The 14,857-nt window shown below is 44.8% G+C and overlaps 1 protein-coding gene and 1 pseudogene across 1 annotated transcript; one reads left to right on the plus strand and one right to left on the minus strand.

Annotated features, from left to right (window-relative positions):
- Positions 1-1,027: 1,027 nt before the first annotated feature.
- On the plus strand, positions 1,028-3,793 carry LOC130136157 (signal recognition particle subunit SRP54 2-like; annotated as a pseudogene).
- An 8,469-nt stretch (positions 3,794-12,262) lies between these two features.
- Positions 12,263-14,449, minus strand: LOC115693160 (protein SLENDER RICE1-LIKE 1-like). Its single transcript, XM_030620134.2, has one exon. It carries the CDS (start codon positions 14,373-14,375, stop codon positions 12,645-12,647), a length of 1,731 nt encoding a protein of 576 aa, XP_030475994.2. The 5' UTR covers positions 14,376-14,449; the 3' UTR covers positions 12,263-12,644.
- Between the last annotated feature and the right edge of the window lie 408 nt (positions 14,450-14,857).

The raw sequence follows: 14,857 nt of genomic DNA on the forward strand, positions 1-14,857 counted from the left end.
CGCGCCCTCCTCAACGCTGACGTCCGGTTCCAGCTCATCCGCGACATGCAGAACAACATCAAGCGCATCGTCAGCATCGACGAACTCGCCGCCGGGCACAACAAGCGCAGGATCATCCAGCAGGTATGTGTTCTTTTTTTTTTTCTCTCTTTTTTCTTGTGGATTGAGTTATCTATAAGCTGTCCGTGAATTGGCCCGGTTTTCCTCCGTGTACTCCAATTAATAATTTCTTATTTTTTCTTTTCAATTTTAAAAGAAATTGAATTTTTAATTTTTAATTTTTTTAATTTTTCTTTTTCTTTTTAGCGAGGCTCGAACTCGCCTTACGAAGAAAAACAAAAAGAATAAAAAATAATTTAAAAATCAATTTTTTTTAAAAATGAAAAGAAAAATAAAAAAATAATTAAAATGAGTGCAAGGAGGAGAATGCGCTTGGTCTGGGTGAAAGAAAGAGAGAGAAAATGTTTTCTGTGTTTTTTGCATTGACAGAAAATAACAGAGCCTAAGTTTTTTTTTACTAAAGTTGGAAAATATTAAATTTTATTTCTTCAGGAATTTGTCAATTTTGAGGTTGTTTTACATTTTAGACTCCAAATTGATAGGCTCACATTCTGAAATAAGGTTCCTTGATATGAAGCGTTGATTAGGAAACGTCCTACTTTACTTTCTAGGTGTGTGGTTAATTTTTTATTTGCTATATGGGGATAAAATATAATGTATTGCTCCGGGTGGCATCTCGTTTGGAAGAATTTTAGCTCATTAAGACATTAATGTGACTGTAAATGCTGGTTCTTATGTTTAGTATTGATGTGATCTTTGCTTTCAGCATGGCTCTATTCCAAATACTTTCTTTGTGTTTTGGGGATTGGTAGAATATCCCGGAGATGTGTATATTGTGTTATTTAATCTGCTTGGTCATATTTTAAGGACATATCTGTCACTGTTGTTAGACTTTAGTCTCTCATCCGTCCGAATGTGATCAAGAAGTACCCATGCGGTTCGCTTGTGGCTACTTTTGTTTCAGGCCATATTTAGTGAGCTGTGCAACATGTTGGATCCGGGGAAGCCTTCCTTTACTCCTAAGAAAGGAAAGACGAGTGTCATTATGTTTGTTGGTTTACAAGGTACTTAAAGATCTCCTCCAACTTGAGTTGATGTTCGTGAATTTAGTTACTTGGGATATGGATTATCCATTGTTGCATCCCTGCATTCTGATCAAGTGGTTACAATTTGTTTGGAGGCTTTATATACTGCTTATGCTTCGATGTGTGAATATGCATTGTTATGACAGGATCGGGTAAGACCACGACGTGTACCAAGTATGCACATTATCATCAAAAGAAAGGTTGGAAGCCAGCTCTTGTCTGTGCTGATACTTTTAGAGCTGGTGCCTTTGATCAGTTGAAGCAGAATGCCACTAAAGCTAAAATTCCATTTTATGGAAGGTACTTTCTTTTGCGCGTTGCATTTTGATCTGCTTCTGTATGTAGACACCTATTTCCTCAAACAAAATGAGTAGGACCGTCAGATTTCGTAAAAGTAAACTCAAGGTCTCCAAGTGCACATGTTTTCATCATGCATAAATTCTTTCTCGTGTCGATTAGTTTATCCTTCATTTACTCACGAGTGGGCTCACAGAATTTAACATTTAGGACTGTCATGTTTCGATGCAATTTCTTGGCCATCAATGATACAAGTTCTGTGACAGTTACACGGAATCGGATCCTGTGAAAATTGCTGTTGAAGGTGTGGAAACATTTAAAAAGGAAAATTTTGATCTCATAATTGTTGACACAAGTGGGCGTCACAAGCAGGAGGCTGCTCTTTTTGAAGAAATGCGTCAAGTTTCTGAAGCAACGGTAGCATGTGATCCTTTTAGGCATTTTCAATCGGATCTCTGCTTCTTTAAGATTTTAACATGCTGCATGATATGCTGCAGAAACCAGATCTCATTGTATTTGTTATGGACAGTAGCATTGGTCAAGCTGCATTTGATCAAGCACAGGCATTCAAGCAAAGTGTTCCTGTTGGGGCTGTCATTGTGACTAAGATGGATGGTCATGCAAAGGGTGGGGGTGCTCTTAGTGCGTAAGTGTTATTTTGGTTAAGTCAGAGACATACAATTCCATTTTCCATATTTTCCTTCTTCACAGTCGCCACCGTTGAAGTGGTTTTCTAGTATTCGAATGGGGTAATAGAGTGGATTCATGCACAAAATGTCTGCAAACGGTTGCAATACGAGTCTTCGGAGTAGATTGCTGCTATCTTGCAGTCGCATATATATGTCGTGCGTATGTCTGTGTGTGTTTCTTTAAATGGCGGCGGCTATGATCCTATTCTGAATTATAGCTCACGAATGAATATCGCTGGTTATATTCTTCGTCGGATTCTGATCGTTAGATCTTCATACTTTATGGGTTATGTTAATATATGTCAGTTTAGGTGAAAGATCACATAAAGAAACATTTATACTTGTTTAATTGAAAGCGATTTTGATTTTCATGGGGCCGAAGGTGAAGTATTCTCTACAAAAAAAAAAAATTAGTTGGGAATCCAGCATGGATAAGTTTTACCCGTCGAAGGTTACTTAGACTTAAGATACTTTTGGGAACATAAAAATGCTTACGGATCTTCCTTTGGTCTGAGTTCATTTGTTTGCATTTGCAGTGTCGCGGCAACGAAAAGTCCTGTGATCTTTATAGGTACTGGAGAGCATATGGACGAGTTTGAAGCGTTTGATGTTAAGCCTTTTGTCAGCCGGCTATTAGGTAGGTAGTTTCATTCGGGTTCTGTCTTTCAATGTGTCTTGTTTATATGCACGCATTCTTTTAGCGGTTCAATATTTTGGTGGAAACTATATTCTTCCACATAGGTATGGGCGACTGGTCTGGGTTTATGGACAAAATTCGCGAAGTGGTGCCTGAAGATCAACAGCCTGAGCTTCTACAGAAGCTTTCCGAAGGGTACTTTACCTTGAGAATTATGTACGAGCATGTTCAGAACATTCTTAAACTGGGTCCGATAGGCCAGGTTTGTGTTCCTTCCCCATCATTGGATACGATGCTCTATCTTATCATCCCGTGCTTTTTTGTTTTGGAGATTCGCGCAAAGTTGAATTATTCGTGCGTGCATCAGAATGCCCGAGCATGCACCGTGTCAAAGGTCAGTCGATGATCTAGGCTAATACGGTTTGGTTGTCTCGAATCAAGGTTTGCTCCATGCTGCCGGGGTTCAGTTCTGAATTGATGCCGCAGGGTCGAGAGAAAGAAAGCCAGGCGAAGATCAAAGATACATGACCATGATGGACTCAATGACAAACGAAGGCAAGTCATGCTGTAGTATATACATAGTTCAGCTGTTTATGTTATTTTGTCTTACGGTTGCGGCGAAGGTTTTAAAATTCAAATCCTTGCCTCCGAGCCTTGATTAAACTGAGTTCGATTTGTTCCAGAGCTAGACAGTTCAAATCCAAAGATCGTGAACGAATCGAGAAGCCGCGGATAGCAAGGGGTTCTGGTTGTGACGTCGGCGAAGTCATGGAAATGTTGGAAGAGTATAAGCAGCTCGGGAAGATTTGGCGCAACATGAAGGGGGTTAAGATCCCGACGCGGGGCGCTATGAATACACGGTCTCGGAACATGTACGCGCAACGCATGAGCAGAGCTCTCCCACCTCAGATGCTACAGCAGATGGGTGGCATGGTCGGTTTACAGAACTTGATGAAGCAAATGGAACAGTAATCTATTTGGTAACGTAATTTCATTTTTCTATTTCCGGGACAAATTTTTAGTCCAGAAATAAGAAGTAGAAATTTTTCTACTTCATCGAGTGACAAGCGATACGGTGCTATGATTTAGACTAGGGAGAGCGAGTTCCGGTGGGAAGGTTCGATGCATTTGATTCGCATTCTTGTGTAACTAATCAAAAAGCTGCCTGGAATAGTTAGGTACAGTATTTTTGTTCTTTGAGTTAGGACGATGGAAGAGCAAGTGCATATTTTTTTCATAAAGTCAGCTTAAATGTATAAATGAAGCTTTTCTGAGTCTTTCCTCCCTTTGTCGGGTGAATTTCTTGGTGCCATCTGACAATGCTTGGTGGTGGTAGGGGTGTCGGAACCGCAACCAAACCGAAATTTCGTGCATTTTCGATTCGTTTTGATTTTTTGGAAAAATAACCGTTCTTTTTTTTTCTGATTCGGGTTCTCAACAAAAAATCGATAGAGGAAGGAAAAGCCGAAAACCGAACGGCGTTCGGTTCGTATTCGGTTCGGTTCGATTTAGTCGATTTTGTTTCTCTGTTTCAGGCCGGGCCAGAATTCCGAGCTTCTCATGGTGAAAAATGTTAGCAGAAAAGGACGGTCGTTCTTCAACGAGATGATGTTTCAGGGTCAAGTTCAAAAAATTTGCTCGATTCGTCTGTTTCAACCAGAAAGGAACACGGAATGTTTGCAAACATCTTCGATCTCCAAAGCATATTACTGTCTCGTAGTAACATTCGTTTCATTAAAATATCAAAGGATGTTCCTTTCCATTAAAGAAAAGCAAGAAAGAATCAAACAACATTCTCCACAAAAATTTCTGTCCTTTTTTTTGTTTTATTGTTCTAACAAAAATGACACATCGCCGGCTCTCGACTTTTCTCAACGACGCTCTTCGACCAGAGGAAACGGGGACAGCCAGTGACTGGACGACCGCGACGACGGACTCTCTGAGCCACCACCGCCACCGCCACCGCCACCGCCACCGCCACCGCCACAGGTGGCACACAACATGCCAGCCAAGTAATTATCCAAATCATCAGGGGAGTATTTGACCGCTGAATCTCCCGTCGGACAGCTGTCGTAGAGCCGCCGATAAGCCGGCACGAGCTTCTCCGCCGGCCACAGCGCGGTCTCGTCCCTCAGCTTCGAGTCGGGCACGGCCCCATCCTGCCTGCTTGATTCAACTATGATATGGACATGGAAGAGCAAGTTCTGGTGGAAGGGTCGATGCATTTGATTCGCATTCTTTATATATCTAAGTCAATATGCTGCCTGGAATAATAATTAGGTACAGGATTTTTGTTCTTTGAGTTAGGATGATGGAAGAGCAGGTGCATTATTTTTTTCATAAAGTCAGCTTAAATGTATAACTGAAGTTTTTCTTGGACCTAAGAATGTCCCAAAAAGACTTCGTCCAAACTCTGGGAGAGAGAAGAAAAGCTTTCTCTCCAATTGGGAGAGCTAGGCGTGTGGATACCGACACTGTTAAATAAGAAACGCAGTCCTATCAGCCCGCCAGATGTATACACCTGGACAGGCGGGGCGGTCCGTTTTTCTGCTCGTTTCGTCTCTTTGTCAAGTGAATTTATTGGTGCCATATGATAATCCTTGATGGTGGGAGTGTCAAAACCGAACCGAAATTTGGTGTATTTTCAGCTCGTTTCGGATTTCGGAAAATAACCATTCTTTTTTCCCGGTTTGGGTTCAAAACAAAAAATCGAATGTCCGACTTAAAAAATAAATTAATTAATTAATAAATGAAAACATAAAAATATTTAAACAAAAAATAGAAAGAGGAAGGAAAAACCGAAAACCAAACCGTGTACGGTTCGTATTTGGTTCAGATTGCTATTCGGTTAGGTTCAGCTGCCCACCCTATCTGTTTGGTTCGAATTTCCTCATGCTCCTGTTTGATACGAACTCACTGTCGTGCTACACCTGCACAATGAGCATATCCCACGGGAAGTCATTCAACATAGAAGCATCCGTCAGTGAGTGAACTTTTGAGGGAAAAAAATTGATCTCGAACCACCTTTGGAAATCGCATATCCTGTCATTCTATGTCCAAAAAAAGCGAATTTTTGGCGAGCCTCTCCCATCTCGCCGGTGCCGGGGCGCTAGGCGAGGTGTCGATGGCCTCGCCCAGCAAACGGCGAGGTCGCCCTCACCTGCCCTCGCCTCTAGCAGGTTGTCGAGGTCCGACGAAGTTTGTTTGGAATTCTACCCCACCCTCAGCGGCGGAAAAAAGTCATAAATTTCACGGCTCAAGCCTAACACAACTTGTGCACGATAACTCGAGATCTGGTACGGTGCGAGAAACGTGTGAATCCCGCACGGCTCTTGGGACTTGCCACTTCCCCACTTTCGACTCCACAAACATCGTAATCAATCAGAAGACTTTCCCCCACCAAGTGTCGTCAACATCCGCTGCTCAGACAGGGAAAGACGAAGGATCACAGGAAAGGCCTTAGAGCCAGAGAGAGAGAGAGAGAGAGAGAGAGAGAGAGAGAAGCGACCCTGTTAGAGAGGGGGAGACGGAGACGTCGCAGGTGGGCATGTGATCTCCACATGCACGGCGCCCCCACCCCCTCCTCCTCCCCCGCCCCAACCCATCTCGAGCTGGACCACCAACCATCTTACCTATCGATCGATCGAATCATCGACCGACCTGCAATTCCCTCCTCCCCCCCCTCTCTCCCCCTCGCGGGGCCCCCTTCTCCACATCTCGCTCTGTCTATCTCTCTACAGTTAAAAGGGGCTGTCGGAAAGGTCTGCTGTCACCACCACAGAAGGAGGAGGAGGCGGAAGAGGAGCAGTGGTGGCGTCGCTTTCGACCCGTGTGGGGGAGCGACTGACACGTGATTGTGCTGGGTCTGTGGGTCCCCCCGCCCCCCTCCCTACCCCCGCCCGGGCCCCCACCGCGGGTGATCGGCAGCAGATCCGAATCCAATGCCCCCCCCCCCATATCAAACGGTACACAGAACGAGAGAGGAAGAGAGAAAGTGAGAGATTTCGGGTGTTTTTACTCCTCCAAATTAAGGATTAATACCACGAAAGAACATCCAAATTAGTATACATATGATAAATTTATCCTCTGTTAATTTCCGTTAAAGTTTACCGTCAAATTGCTGAATTTGATGATACGTGGCAGATAACGGGTGTACCGGTTTGGAGTTTTACCCTTTTATTTGTCACGGGTTTACTAATATGTGACTTTTTCATGGTATTAATTCAATTTAACGGGTGGTAAATTTATCACAAGTGTATCAGTTTGAGATTTTTTGTGGTAAAAAATTAAGTTCGGGGTAAATTTGTAGTAGGTGTACCAATTTGGGGTTTTTGGTGATCGAAAGATTAGTTTGGAATAAATTTTTTACAAGTGTACCAGTCTGGGATTTTTCGTAATATCAACCCTGTAACTTATGCCTATCTTTACTTTTTTGTAGTGGAACTTTTAATTTGTGCCATGTTATTTTTCGACGTGTAGGGATTCGTACGATCGAGTCTTTTCGTCATTTACAAATTCAATTAGATGTCGACGCACAAAAATTTGATATTGAAAGAACAAGAAAAGATATAGATGATAGGACGACATTGTGGGGAGAGAGAGATGCCACGACAATTGTCACGTCAAAGAGCAACGAGCCTGTTCAAAGGGTGAGACTTTTCCTCACACAACGGATGTGAGATAAACCCTAACAATCTCACCCTCTCACATAACTCGTATCTCCGGTGTGACTATTGGGTCCAAAATTATTAATAACCTCAATTTTGATATAAATGTTGGTGATTTTAGACATCTCTCATCCCAAAAGCTAGTTCAGAGGACGAGACTTTCCATCACACTTATAAATCGACCATTAGCCCCTTCCACAACCGATGTGGGATAGACCCCAACACGGCCGCCCCTGATCATGCCGCCGCCGCCATCTATGTTATTACCGTCGTGACAGCGCAGCGCGGGCCGAGGCATGCAAGGTTGAGGCACGGCTCGCTGGGCAGTGCAATCAACAGTCACTGTCACTGCAATCACGCGACCCTCGAGCTGCGCGATCCTCACACGGGTAGATTTAGGTAACTGACTCCGATATCGTTTAGGTAATCAAATGTGCTATGTCCTATATGTGCATCAGCAATAGCTACAATGTGTTGAGCCGTATTAGGAATGAAGCCGAGCTGGTACGCACCCTATCTCAAATCCAAAAACCCTAGCAGCTTGATTACATCGTGGTAAAAGATGCAGATTTGGGTAATGTGGAAACGAGGGACGAGCGCAACTGCAGAGGTGCCCAGTTTGTTCTCCCCATTTCTGCCTCCCGTGACCGTGACCAGTGACCACCACCTCCCTCCATCATCTTCTTCATCTTCTTCCTCTTATCGTTTCTCCTGTTCACAATCATTACAGATGGTGGAGGGGTCTTGTTGCTTCGATTGGTGCAGAATCCCACATGACCCTTCTGCAAAATCGCTAACGTTGGGGGATTTCATGTGATGAAATGTGCACACAATCACATGTACGTCCTAACGATCAATTGCAAAACCCAAATCATCAAACGTTACATTCGTGTGGATGGTGAGGCCAAAACCCTAGAACTTATCGAATCAAAACCATGCACAGATTTGAATGAAATGGAGGCGCTTTTCACCCCCTCAAAACATAAAGATAGATGAACTCGTCACTATCTCTTGGCTCAGTGGCCTGTCCAATGGATACGAAAATTGGTTTGGGGAGAATTAATTAAGTTCCATTAAAGCTCAGGTGGATGCAGCTTTCGGGTCACGCTCTGCCGAGACTAAAAATAGTTGCGAGTATAGTCATGGGCAAGTCACGAAACTTATATCCCGAGTGAACCACTAGAGCAAGCTAGACCACGCAAGCCATTCCAATTTTAGAAAAATGGGTCAACTGCATCTGTCCCACCTCCCTCAACCACCCAACTTAGGGATGTGACATTGAATTTGAAAGAAGAAATGATGCATCCGGCGATCGTTCTCGATAGCCTCCCAATTAAAATCACTTTCGAATTGATAGGCTCTTTAAAAGAGATACGTCTGTCTACCTGTATATACATGATTACTTAGAATTTATAAGGTTCATATAATTTATTTATGGATCGAGCGCAGGACACGATTCGATTTTCAGTGCCATCAAATGTATCAACGACATCTTATGTTTTAATCACTTATCCAGAATCGACGACCTGGTCAATTAAACAATTTGGGATGTTTTCCAAAAGGTTATTTAAGGATATTGGTCTAGTCCAATCAATTTATAAGTGCCGGCTTGGACGATTTGCCATAGGAATCAAACTCATTTTTCATGCACAATAAGCAAGTTTTCAACGGAAGGGGTCACTTCTTATAGACAACCATGATGAATTTCATCTCCCCTCACCTCAATTGGTCAAACTGCCTTATCCATATATCCATATAAGGGCTTAATTTTCACGTTGTACTAATCACTTTCAAAATGCACAGCCCCCTCATCCCATGTTTTCCAATTGGTGGGGTAAACACATGAATTTGACCCACATGAATTTGACCCTGCGATCTTAACATTAATCCCATGGGGACCCCTCCATATCTTTTGGGATTATGTCAAAGTTGCCCTCTTATTCAATTGCGTGATCCCTTTCTTTTAGCTTTGCCCACGAGTTGCTCTTCTTCTCGCTATAGCCCTCCCTAGCTTGTGTGTACAATTCCTGTAGAGATCCCGACCAAGCGGAACCCATTCCAGTTGAGCCTTGATGAGGAATTTCACCTCTAATGTTGATGATACCGTGATCGCTACCATCGACTCACGTTTGGCATGGTTTCCGCTCGAAATATAGGAGGACGTATATGCGCTCTTTCGTTGATTAAGACGGTAACTGCCATTAGCGGATTGATGTTGCGTCTAATATGGCATCCTTGTCATCTTTAGTACAATCGATACGGTTGGTGTAAGGCTACATCGCTCGTATTAGGGTTAGATATATCTAATTAATAATGGACGAGTATTCATCTGATAACTAATGATAGGACTCCTTGGCGGAAGGAAATGACTCGTATTTATATATATATTTTTATGGTTTGTATTTGGATGAAGATATTGTTTTGATAATCCAATTATAACTCCATATGGTGAAGTGTAACCGCATTGTGATTGTACTGTAAAGTATTGTAACTTGTGTGTTTGATGACATATATTTCAAAACTATAGGTAGCAATGGCTAGTGGATCGTGTTGGTTCAAGCCCCATTTTTTTTATATATGAAACCGTCATTGTTGAAAAAATTTAGCCGATGTGACCGTTTAGCCATATTAAAAGATTAGGTCTCATAAAATCAACTCCTCTCATTTTGACCTTCTTCCATCTCTCCTTATTCGTAACTCTCTTATGATTTCTCGAAAAATCTTAATTTCTATATACAATATTTCTAGTCTTTAAATTCGCGATGGACCCAAATAAGCGGCACACCTTCACTAATTTAGGGACACAACCAACTCCATACGTGCCTGCTCCACATGAACCCACAAGAACAACTACGCGACGACGGTGGTGGCGAAACGACGATATACGACGGTAGGACGAGTATGCGGAAATGCAACAGTGGAGGAGCGTCCCTCCACAAAGGCGCCACCCCTCTCCTCGGCGATGAGGAGACCTAGACTCCCAACCCCGAAGAGCAGCAAACTCTAACCAATGCCACAGCCTTTGCCGCGAAATTTCAATGTTTGGAAGATGTTCGACATCGTGGACCTCCCCAGTGGTGAAAAGAAGGCCATTGGCACTGTACGTGCCGTGAAATTATCCTCAAAATCCGGTGGTGGGACGGGCAATTTGAACAAGCTCCAAAACAAACGTGATTGAATCCGGGGGGGACTTTGCCACATTTATTGCGACGGACCACTCCGAAAGTCCGTATAAGTACGACTAGGTCCAGACTCTCGACGCCTAATCACACCGTATGCCCTCCAGGCCGAGGTTCCCCTGAGATCCGAGGAATCGCCGAGCTCGCGCGAGGGTGCGTTTCAGTTGAATTACAAAGGCGTTCCTATTACCACAAAACACCAGGAACCGCAAGGGTTGGTAATTGCGAATTATTGTGAGAGTTTGATATGAAGAGTTTCTTGCTGCTAATACTTTGAAAGTCACTTTGTTTCTTAAGTGGGACGGATCTAAATGATTACCCAAGAGGAGAAAGTTTCTACACCAATTGCATGCAAAACTTAGTTATTTAAATATAGTAATAAGTGCACTGGAAGTCCTAAAACTTATCACGAAAGTTCAATTAAGTCTTAAAACTTCCAAAAAGTGCAATCAAGCCCTAAAACTTTCAAAAAGTGCAATCAAGTCCTAAAACTTATTACGAAAGTGAAATTAAATTCTAAAACTTATCGTGAAAGTGCAATCGAGTCCTAAAACTTTCAAAAAGTGTAATTAACGGAAGGACTTTAGTTTTAGGACTTAATTACACTTTTTGAACATTTTAGGATTTAATTGCACTTTTGCGATAAGTTTTAGGACTTAATTGCGCTTTACAAAAGTTTTAAAACTCGATTACACTTTCGTGACAAGTTTTAGAACTTTCAATACACTTATCCCTTAAATATATATATTAGTATTTTATTATGCCTAAAGATAAGATCATAGTCAATAATCAATAGGTTTTGTGGCAAACAGATTTTCACCGGTATAATATTGTCGGCCTCATCATCGTGTTTTTTTTTTTTCTGTGGGTGCAAACCGAAAGAGAATGTTAGATTTCAATTGATTACTCCCTGTTGTTAGAAATTCTATTGGGACGTTACTAGATAAGTTCTCAAAATTTTCGAAATGTTTTTAAAATTTCCTAGAGAAGTTTAGACAAGTCAATGGAAATATTGTAAATTTAATGAAGTTACCGGTCACGTGAAAATATTATTGGTATTACTTACTTGTTTAACATAAAAAGCCGCCACCAGTTTTGAAAAAAGTTACTTAATATAATCACTTAATATATTGATTACGACTAACTAGTATCTTAAGGAAAAGATTCGGTAAAGTTTCGAACAAGAAAAGTAACTTTCGGCTGATAAAAAATTATGAAATTCTTCTTTATTGAAAGATACCAGGAAGTTTTTTCATATTACAAAATTATACAATTCTTTCGTTCGCATACATCTTATCTCGATATCAGAGCTGTCCAATTTATTTCACATCTGTATTCACCATGTTCGTCAAATTACGCTAGTCATTCCTAATTCAACTTGCATATGAGAAATTGTTCTGAAATATCACACGTCGCTTGATTATGGAGTTTAGATGCAGTTTAAGTTTTTAGATTAAACATTCTAACATTCTTTTTGCTTAGTATGTCTTTCATATGTAATGGTAAGTTTCCGTCTATAGAAATTACCATGACTAACTTTTTCATTATCTTCAGTAGCTTCCGTATAAAAATGCAAACCCTAATTATCTATTTTAGCAATAGCCTTCCCATTTCAGGTAGCTAATTTTTGTATTGGTAAGAAAGCATGTACCTATAAACCATCAATTATATTACTAAAACATTAGTAAGTTTCGACAGTACAAAATTTGTCATTTGAATATAAACGGCTTGAAATGGCGAAATCGAACCCGAACACACTATATGTCATTGGGACTTATCGACGTGATTTTGTTCGATAACATCGGCATGTGGCGTGACCTGAAAAGAGGCGGCCAAGCGATCATTTAACACCGTGGTGGTTGCTAAGATTAGATGTAGATTGAAATGACCCAATGTTTAGAAAGAAAGAGGAGGAATTAGGTGCCTCTTGAACTAAAATTTTTGCCTCGTTGCTAACAAATATAAGGTGAAAATCCCAAAGAAAGAAATATGAAGTTAAAAAAAAAAAAAAGGGGGGAGGGGGGGAGATTTTACAGCTGATTATTACTGTCATCGTGGTTAATAACAACACCAGGTGGCGGTGGCGGCGGCGGCGGCGAGTTCACTACACTAGGCGCGGCTTGCCAAGCCGAAGCGGCGATGAGCGGCCGGCTGTGCCAGCCGAGGGTCAGGCAACCGTCGACCTCCTCCACGCTGTAGCCCTCGGCGGAGAACAGGGTGAGCAGCATGCTGGCCTGCTTGAACGCGTTGGACCCGAGGTGCAGCGGCCGGAACCCGGCTCGACCGAGCCGGGCCCTCCACTTGTCCAGCGGCTCGTGGCGCTCGACCCGGGCCGCCCCCTCGCGGCCCACGACGTCGCATATCTCCCGCTGCAGGTACAGCTCGGCGAGGGCCTTGTCCGGCTGGACCGGGCAAGCCGCCTCGAGCGAGTCGAACAGGGTCGAGTAGTAGTACAGCGCCTCGGTGAACCGGTCCAGGAACCCGGGTTGGTTGTGGCTCGCCTCCTGCTCCACCACGGTCATTATCTTCGGGTTCAGGCCCCGGATCCAGGGCAGGACCGACCCGATCGGGGGCTCCCGGGGCGGGTCGGATCCGAGGAGCTTGTGGAGCTGCAGGATCGAATTGACCGCCACCGCCTCCTCGTCGGGCCTCACCTGGAGCATCCACGGCTTCACGTCCTCGAGCCGCGACGCCGCGACGCCGCGGAAGGCGAAGCGGACGTTGACCGACCGGGCCAGCTCCATGAGGCGGAGCCCGATCTCCCGGAGGGTGTCGCGGCCGTCGGGGGAGGGCGGGCCAATGCCGGTCAGCCGGAGCATCGGCGGGCCGCCGGCGCGGAGGGCGAGGGCCTGGATCAGGGCCGGCCACTGCAGGCCGTGCATGAGGTTGAAGTCGATGACGTGGACGCAGTCGTGGCCGTCGAAGGCCTCGAGGATGGCCTGGTTGGCCGTGAAGTGGGCGAACTTGAGGTACGGGCAGGCCTCGTAGAAGTGGTGGTACAGCAGCGCCTCGTTCCCGTAAGCCGAGGCGGCGGCGGGGGCCGCCGAGCCGAGGCCGAGGAGCCGGCGGCTGAGGGCGTCGATGAAGTAGCCGGCGACCTTCCCGATGCCGCACGAGGTGTTGACGCGCGCGAGCAGGGCCTGCATCTCCTCGACCAGGGAGGCGGCCAACGAGGAGTCGCCGCGCTCGACGGACTCGGCGCACGTCATCAGCGCGTGGACCAGCTGGATGCCGGAGTCCTCCTCCAGCGCCGTCACGACCGTCAGCTGCTGCTGCTGCTGCGGCTGCTGCTGGGGGACGACGAGGACGCTCTGGTGGTGGTGGTGCTGGTGCGGGTGCGGGTGCGGGTGCGGCGCGCAGGAGGGGAGGTCCAACCACCCGCAGCCGAGGAGGGACGCCGTCGGGTACGGCGGGTCGGGGAAGCCGGAGCTGGGGAGGGGGGAGGAGGAGCTGGGGAGCTCGGAGAGAATGAAGTCGAGCCAGGAGACGAGATCGGAAGGGTTGTAGTGGACGGCGTCGGAGGCGAGGTGGGGGATGTGGGAGGCGGAGTTGACCATGGCCGTCTCCAGGCGCTCCAGCCGCTGCGCCACGTGGTGGAGCTCCGAGGAGCGGACCTTGTAGCCGGCGCCGGCGAGGAGGCCATCCAGATCCGGCGGGTGCTTGGGGGCGGAGGACGACCCCCCGGACGGCGACGACGACGAGGAGGAGCTGCTGCTCGCGGCGGCGGCGGCGGCGGCGGCGGAGGAGTCGAAGGGGCCCATGGGATTTGACTTTTCCAACGGGGGGGAGTGGGAGTGAAGTGGGTTTAGGAGGAGGAGGAGGAGGAGACGGGCATGCCGGGGGTTAGAGAGAGGCAGAGAGAGGAGAGGAGGGTGACATATACAACGTTGGAGTAGGACCGAGGAAAAAGTAAATTTTCTTCTTCTTTTTTTTTTGTTAATCTTGGTTTTTCTTTTTCTTTTTTTTTTACGATGAATAATAATAGTGCTTTTGCCTTTATTTTATTTTTTTCTCTTTTCTTTTCTTTTCTTTTCTTTCTTTCTGTTTTTTTTACTACATTATTTGATTGCGATGCCCCTCCCGCCCTCCTCTTTTTCCTCTCTCTTTTCCTTTTCTACTCGACTTTTTTTCTTTCTTTCTTTCCCTTTCTTTCCCTTTTTCTTTTTCCTTTTTCGCTATCCGCCTTTTAGTGAGAGTGTCCGTCTCGAAGTAGCCTTCTGCTCGAAAACGGGATGATTGTCCA

This window comes from Syzygium oleosum, unplaced genomic scaffold (genome assembly GCF_021117445.2).
Source record: "Syzygium oleosum isolate NSW1041296 unplaced genomic scaffold, Sole_v2.1 Sole_v2.42, whole genome shotgun sequence".
NCBI lineage: Eukaryota > Viridiplantae > Streptophyta > Magnoliopsida > Myrtales > Myrtaceae > Syzygium > Syzygium oleosum.

Excerpts from the sequence above, each read along its gene's own strand:
- LOC115693160 (XM_030620134.2), bottom strand. The coding sequence starts at position 14,375 with ATGGGCCCCTTCGACTCCTCCGCCGCCGCCGCCGCCGCCGCCGCGAGC.